The following is a 7238-nucleotide window of genomic DNA, read 5'->3' on the forward strand; positions in this document are numbered from 1 at the left end:
TTTTATTATTGGTTATTTATGAGTAGGTTTTACAAAACAGGAAGAAAGAAAAGAACAAGCACAACAAATTAATCTGAGTGTTAAAGAAAATATATCACTATTGCATTTTCTTGAATAAACACAATATACACAAGTTATATCAGAGCCGCATCAGAAACAGAGGAGCAGATGATTAGGTCTGGGTGGGGTCTACCACCCTGCCCATGAACAGCAGGGAGTTTGTGTCCTCGTGGTAAATGAAGAAGAAGAACGGTCTGTTGACGGTGAACACCCTCGGCAGGGAATATGGGATGATGCCGATCGTTGTGGCAGCGGCTGCAGTTGTTCCCGCCTCATCAACGTCAATTACGGCTTTGTGCAGTACCTGAGGTTTACACAGCAGAGGTAAAAGTCTTCAGCTGGCTGTTTGGATGAAACAACCTGAATGCAATTAAAACCTTACCTCTGACACTGTGAGGCCTCTGTCCTTACTGAGCCCCGTCAGATTGGCTGAACTACTGAAGAGGCTGCTCATGCCCATGTCTGGGAGAAGACTGTGCAGGGAATAGGCTTGCTCCATCTTGAATTTAGGCATGTTCACTTCTAGATTTCTAAAAACACGATAGTCAGTATTTTATACCTGGTCTCTGTGTCACACCTTTCATCGCGAGAGTTTAAAATACCATTTTCAAAGCTTACGTTTTGTGCAGCTTTTTGATCCAGCTGAGGAACTTCTCTGCACTGATCTCATCATCAATAACAGTGTAGTCTACGCCTTGGTTAGGAAGCAGGATGAGCATGGAAACGCCTTTCTGGTACGGCAGCTTGAGCGCTCTGGCTCCCAGGAGAACGTCTTCCATTGTGTACAACTTGGCCTCCTCTTTAAACATCATGGGCACTTGCACAATATTGTAGTTGTCAATGTAAAAGGGTGCGTTTTCTGTTAAATTAGCGCTGAAAGGCATCTGCCAGGCTCCTATGTGGAGGATAACACTGTTAGAGTACAAAGGTCCACTCACGAACAGAAATCAATAAGCAATGATTCAACTCACCCTGGAAGAAAATGCTGTTGATTAGCAGAAGTTGAGTCGTTTCATCTAACGTAGAAATCATCTCTGGGATTTTGTTCTCCGTCTTCTGCTTGATGTATTCATTTATGAAGCTGATACTCCCTTCTGTGTCAGCAAAATCAACAGTTTTGATGTCAGCGTGAAAAAACTTCTTCATCCTGTCCGTAAACATCCTCTCCACCTTAAACTGCTGATGGATGAAGAGGGCCGTGCTTTGGTCCAGTTTCAGAGATCCGTTGTGTGCAACGTTCTCCTGAAGCAGCTGGAAAAGCCGTGGAATGAGCTCTGGCTGGTGGTCCACCGCCAGCTGCTTCAGGTTCAGAACCTTCAGGATCTCCTCGCGCGTGACACCATCAGACGCCATCAAGAGAGCGGCGAAACTCGTAGAGATGCTCAGAGGTGAGAAAAAGATGTTCTTGTCACTGGAGCCGGCTATTTTTCGATACAGGTTCATGGCAAAATCTATATTTTTGTAGGAGAGATCTGAGATGGTGACGTTTGGATGTGGTGTCTGATGGGTGGGAGTGAGGAAGCACAAACAGGTAAGAATGAACAGAAATGCCATTTTGATTTTGAGCACACACATATTCCGAGTCCAGATGGGTTTGAGGGTTCAACCTGAAACAGGAAAACGTTGAGAAGTTAAAAACACAAAACTAAGTGTTGTTTCAACTGGAATACAGATTTCAAAGTTGCCTCACGTACCTTTCAGCTTGTGCCCGATGTTGGAAAACTCCATGTGTTATTTGGGGAAACAAAGTACAAGTGTGCTCTGAAGGTTACACATTAACCAAATGAAAAAACTAAAGTGGGTAACTCCCCTTTTTGCATCACTTTCCCTTTTACAGAATATTCGGTATGATTTACACCAGCTATGAGGATTTTGCACGACTGGGTTTGTTGTGTCGTAGCAAATCTGCCCCCCCCCCCCCCCCCCAATTCTTTTTGCAAACTCACCACACTTGTTCTGAATGGAGTTGCTTGTCATGGTAGACATCAAATCAGGGTTTTCAATTGTTTTTTTAATCAAATTGTATTTTTTTAATCTATTTTTATGTTGGAGCTATTAAACTTGTTTATTAATGTAAACAAGCTGAGCAGATTTTTGAAAATCTCATTGCAAGTTAATTTAAGTTGTTAAAACTGGACATCCAGTTTTATATAAGCAGTCTTTTGCCCAAGTGTTAAGGTGAGATGGCGTTTACAAGCAACTCTGCATCATATTGTCATCATGTATGCAGTTTAAAATGTACTCAAGGCAGCTGAAAGTAGGGGTGCAAAGGGTGCTGCAGCATCCCTCTGGATGCCAGATGACATACATGCTCAAATATATGGGTAAAAATGAATGAAAAGGTTTAAATTCTAATATTTTGATATTATTGAGTTTTGTATTAAAGTTTTGTATGACGTGTAAATTAATACTGTTGCTGCATATCCGTGTGCACATTTCTACAACTTGAAACCCACAAAAATGTGGGGATAATTCAAACTTTAATAGTTTATCCAAAAATATACAGCATATTTCAAATGTTTGTATTTATTTCACATTTCATATAGGCCAGGGCTATTCAACTGGCAGCCCGCAGACCATTTCCGGCCCGTGGGTGACTTCAATCCGGCCCACTTCATAAAAAAAATAAAATTTTGCTTTTTGGGTTCTGTTTATTGCATTTATGATTCAATGCAATAAAATTAATACATTTAAAAGGTAACAGATCATTGTAAACTTTGGTTTATTTACATAATGATTATAATCACTGGATGCCCAGCACACTGAGCAGTTTTGTTAACTAGCCCTGATATAGGAAATAATATTCATTTCAGAGTTTAGGGTCACACAAATCCAGCAGGTTCACAAACATGTCCCCAAAGCTGTGTGTATATATTTTTTCCTATTGTGCTGTCAAAGGGTGCACATTTTTACAATAGGAAAATAAAGAGCTGCCTTGTGTACTTACTACTTTCTTCCACCTCAAACTTAAAAAAGCATTTTCTTTTTATCAGTACAGTAGGTCTAAAACACATGACTTCTTCAGGGCTCCCAAGAACCATCTAACAAGAAATGAGCAATGACAAACGTGATGTGAAGTTAATATCATTTTAATCCTGGAACACTAACCAGTATGTTAAATGAAAAAAACGAGCCGTGCAAACATTAAAATAAAACAGTACTTATGGTAAGAAATACGTTTTTTGAAAACAACAAAGTGACAAAAAAAAAAAAGACAACATTTTAACTCATACATAAATGCATAAAAAAAATACAGGTGATAACGACAGGAAAATATCAGATCTTCCTGGAAATGACGAAGCATGACAGGTCCAACGTCACACGGGTTACTAAACCTTTGAGGTGTTTAGATATTTCAACGTGTAACAGTCACTGGTTCCAGACAACACAATTTAAAAAAGTTAAGTGTGCTAGTGATGTAATGTGGTCTAGTTAATGGAAAAAATATAAATAAATAAAAAAGAAAAGATACCCAAGTTATCAGAAGTGTACAAACTGCAACACTTTTCTGAAGTTCATTTTAATAACTTATTACGGTCAATATTAAGGTTATTGATTGTTTATGATGATCAGCTGACACGACTTACATCGTCTTTAACCCATGGAAACCTAAATGTAAAGCAATGTACTTTTACGGTAAATTAGCAGAAGGGTCAAATAAGTGATTAAAAAAAGTATTCTATGGGTTGTAACATGCAAGAGTAAAGGGATCAGCTATCTGACGTGTTTGTGACATGTTTTATTTAATTTTCTTTATGAATACTTCATTACAAATTCTAAACTGGACATGTCATGTTTTTAACAGGAATGATCAGACTGTGCAGGAGACAAAAACTCCATAAGATCCACAAGTTGCAGTTTTACAACCTCTTGCATCTCAACACATGGATTACAGTTGAAAAACATGCACTTTAACAAATGGCCGTGCCCAAAGTGGACAAAACACCCTTCATTTGTTTCTGGATTGTTTTATGTCTACTTGTATATTTAAAGAAAATATAAATCTAACACCATCAAAAATAGACAGCTTTTTAAAAAACTTGTGAGATCACTTGTAAACGCTCAGCTAAAAAGATGTCAAGCCCAGTTATTTTAGTGTTTCTGACCGAAACATAATTTGGTGCAGAGTGACAAAAATGACTGAATGATTACAGAACCATATTTATGTTCTGGTGGGTTGGGTGTTTTAATTACTCTCAAGTTGCACAAACCCATATCCAACACAAGAGCAGGAGGCTTTGTCAGGATGCATAAAGCTTTGGGTAAAACATTGGTCTCATATTGCTTTTACAGAATGCTCATCTCACTGTGTTCTCATTCCCAAACAAGCAAACATCTGTATGTTTTTTCTTTCCATGAACGTCAGAAAAAGAAAACAGGATTTAAAAATGTATGCAATAGAAATAGAAGGCGCCATGGTAAAAAGGCAATCGCAAGCTTGGATCAACTGCATTGTGTCCTCTTGAGTCCAGTAGTCACCCTTTTCCCAAACACAAAGCGTCACTTTAAAGTGCTCTCTTTTTCTTGTTCTTTTCTTTATGGCCTGCCAGCAAACTAATGTTGGAGGGGAGGGGGACCACATGTTAGCCTCCTGACTGCCCTTATGTTTGCATATGCAAAAGGTTAGAAGAGGGAGCAAAGCTACTCCTGTGAGAGATTCTCAGTCAGGCTGTGGGTAAACACCATAGACAAACCTTCCATAACCTTACTGGCTAGGCTTATGTTGTTGGTCCTCCTCAGAGCCAGTGCTTACTGACCCTGGTGAAAGCAAAATGAGTGTTATTAGGTCATAACACATACATACATACACATACATACATACATACATACATATTATATATATATATATATATATATATATATATATATATATATATATATATATAATGCAAGTTGTGTTAGAGGGAGTCAGATTTGCTCACCTGAATCACTTGAATGTTTGTCTGATTCTTGAGGAATGTTTGGCTGAGCCTGTTGCTGCTGTCTAAACCGTAAACACAGAGAACTTACTTCATAAGACGTTTCAATTTTCTATTCTTTAAAAAAAGGTGGATGCAAATCGCTCTTATTTTAGAAATAAAGCTGTTGATGTATTGATCCTACCGATCAAAGTAGGCTCGTCTCCTCTTCCTTAGCTCTTCAGCCGTAAGTATCTCATTTTGTCCTCCAGTAGGGTTCACTGCAGGCTGACTGACTGTCTTTATGTTTTCCACCTCACAATCTGACATGTTGCTCAATGTTGCTCCTACAAAATTAAACAAATTGTATGTCAATAAAACCAGGCAACAAATTGATTCTTGACCAAATGAATTCAATTTAGAAGAAAAATATGCTTTGAAATCTAAGTATGGCTCATTCTTTACCTTGCATGCTGAGCTGTATAGCTCTGCGAAGATCAGCATCTTCATCTTCCACATCCATGGCCTGTCTACTGAGTGCCAGAGCTCTCTTTAGCTCTTCGTCTTCATCCACGGCCTCATCCTCTACACCAAGACCCGCCTCTGTCTGGGCCACAGCGGCTGACCTTCTGTTCATATATTTAATACAATCAGGTTACATAGGTGAGTCAAAAGTTTATTTTAAGCATATGAGAACATCAAGAACAAACTGCACACACATACATACCCTGCACTAGTCTGGGCTTCTTCCTCTCCAATGAGCCTGGGCCGCTGCTGCTGATGAACCCTCATAATCCCAAGAATTTGCTCTGCCTCACATTCAGGGAGATTTCCTCGAATCACAAATATGGAATAGCCTGCAAAAATATGCATTTATTAATATTTTCTGCAATCCAAAACCTACATATATTGTAAATAAACAGCAGTTTTACAACACCTTCTTGTTGTAGCTGTGCAAGGAAAAGTGCTAAATATGTGTCTGATATCAACTCTGGTCCAGTCAACAGTGAATTCAGATTAAACCACTGCAATCAAAACAGAGTATCATTGATGATTTTAACCATATTAAAAAAATCATGGGAAACAAATCAATGCCTCATTCATACCTGTTGTCCAAGTTTGCGTATAGTAAACCAGTGTTCTTTATAGTTGCAAATAAAGGCTTTCTCATTTCTAAAATGAACCAAAGCATCAACTTTAAAAGATGACATTCAAATCCAGATTAACACCGTACACTATAGTTTTCACATGGTAACCTTACACTGGATTTATCATAAGACTCTGGTACTCCCGACTATTGAAGAGGATTAGTTCCAAGCCCCAGACTCGAAGAGCATTGCTAATTACCTTTAAAAAGAATCAGATGCCAGTAAAGTGGTATGCAGGATTTGCTACAGTATTTAAAAGCTAAAAAAGGGCAGAATTTGTGAACATACTTGTATTGAAAAGAACCCACTGTCGTCCATGTTCCCAGATGGTTGCTATAAACAAATTAAACAAACAAAGCCATCTGAATTTGTTGTTTTTAGTGTTAAAATAGAGGTTGCTGCCTCAGCATTTACTATCTGTCTGTACTTCTCACCTGTAAAAAAGTCCTGTATTCCTCACTGGATACACCCCCCTCTGCCATCCTCATCCTCTCCTCTTCATCGAGCTGATGAGCAATAGAGGACAGATCTACTGGAGTAAAATACTCACCCTGCAAAAGGTTGTTTAGGCAGTGCTGGGCACAAAGAGAGCCCTCTTGCTGCAAATAAAAATAACATTAATGTCAAAACCTGAAGAGATAACAGTACCTAACATTGTGGTACAGTTGCATGAACTTTGTTTCATTTAATCTAGTTTGCTGGGATATATGCTCAACCAGGTGGCACCAGATTAGCAGTTAGCATAGCGGCGACTCTGTCAGCAACAGAAGATTAAGCTAGCTTGTTTACTAACAAGACAATAAAGACTTAACAGCGACATTCTGAGAGACTACTAACAGCTGAAAAGTAACTTTTCACAACATCTGACCATCAAAGTGAATTAGCATCTTAGCAGTCTGAACAACAACACCAACGAAAATGTCCCTGCAGCGGCCTCTTTACGCCGCTAAAGGATTCAGTGACACAAGTGCCGAGATTTTCCAAACAAACGAAAGTAAACAAGCGCATTTAAATGCCCTAGATTAAACGTCTTGTCCTACTTTCTCATGAAATATGGAATCCATTTTCGGCTCTGTGTCAAACATTCAACTTTGACCTCTACCGCCTTCGTCACTATTAGGAGAGTGGACGA

At 38.8% G+C, this 7238-nt stretch overlaps 2 protein-coding genes across 2 annotated transcripts; both read right to left on the bottom strand.

Annotated features, from left to right (window-relative positions):
• Nucleotides 1–83: 83 nt before the first annotated feature.
• On the bottom strand, nucleotides 84–1824 carry LOC119426943 (protein Z-dependent protease inhibitor). Its single transcript, XM_037694517.1, has 5 exons — nucleotides 1755–1824; nucleotides 1032–1667; nucleotides 679–955; nucleotides 443–590; nucleotides 84–364 (listed from the first exon to the last, which is right to left on the bottom strand). Exons 2-5 carry the CDS (start codon nucleotides 1633–1635, stop codon nucleotides 173–175), a joined length of 1221 nt encoding a protein of 406 aa, XP_037550445.1. The 5' UTR covers nucleotides 1636–1667; nucleotides 1755–1824; the 3' UTR covers nucleotides 84–172.
• Nucleotides 1825–4150: 2326 nt separating this feature from the next.
• On the bottom strand, nucleotides 4151–7215 carry atxn3 (ataxin 3). The gene is made up of 11 exons (XM_037694882.1): nucleotides 7147–7215; nucleotides 6541–6705; nucleotides 6395–6439; nucleotides 6220–6305; nucleotides 6065–6131; nucleotides 5896–5983; nucleotides 5686–5815; nucleotides 5424–5587; nucleotides 5164–5305; nucleotides 4983–5044; nucleotides 4151–4818 (listed from the first exon to the last, which is right to left on the bottom strand). Exons 1-11 carry the CDS (start codon nucleotides 7189–7191, stop codon nucleotides 4766–4768), a joined length of 1047 nt encoding a protein of 348 aa, XP_037550810.1. The 5' UTR covers nucleotides 7192–7215; the 3' UTR covers nucleotides 4151–4765.
• Nucleotides 7216–7238: the final 23 nt, after the last annotated feature.

This window comes from Nematolebias whitei, chromosome 21 (assembly GCF_014905685.2).
Source record: "Nematolebias whitei isolate Nwh7 chromosome 21, NemWhi1, whole genome shotgun sequence".
Classification (NCBI taxonomy): domain Eukaryota; kingdom Metazoa; phylum Chordata; class Actinopteri; order Cyprinodontiformes; family Rivulidae; genus Nematolebias; species Nematolebias whitei.

Bases quoted from the DNA above. Each gene is read 5' to 3' on its own strand.
- LOC119426943 (XM_037694517.1), bottom strand. From the start codon at position 1,635: ATGTGTGTGCTCAAAATCAAAATGGCATTTCTGTTCATTCTTACCTGT. The intron at 956-1,031 runs GTGAGTTGAATC...TCCTCCACATAG, and splicing joins CAACAGCATTTTCTTCCAGG to GAGCCTGGCAGATGCCTTTC. The intron at 365-442 runs GTAAGGTTTTAA...TGTAAACCTCAG, and splicing joins GAGGCCTCACAGTGTCAGAG to GTACTGCACAAAGCCGTAAT.
- atxn3 (XM_037694882.1), bottom strand. From the start codon at position 7,191: ATGTTTGACACAGAGCCGAAAATGGATTCCATATTTCATGAGAAA. The intron at 5,984-6,064 runs GTATGAATGAGG...TTTTGATTGCAG, and splicing joins TACGCAAACTTGGACAACAG to TGGTTTAATCTGAATTCACT. The intron at 5,306-5,423 runs GTAAAGAATGAG...TTAATTTTGTAG, and splicing joins TATACAGCTCAGCATGCAAG to GAGCAACATTGAGCAACATG.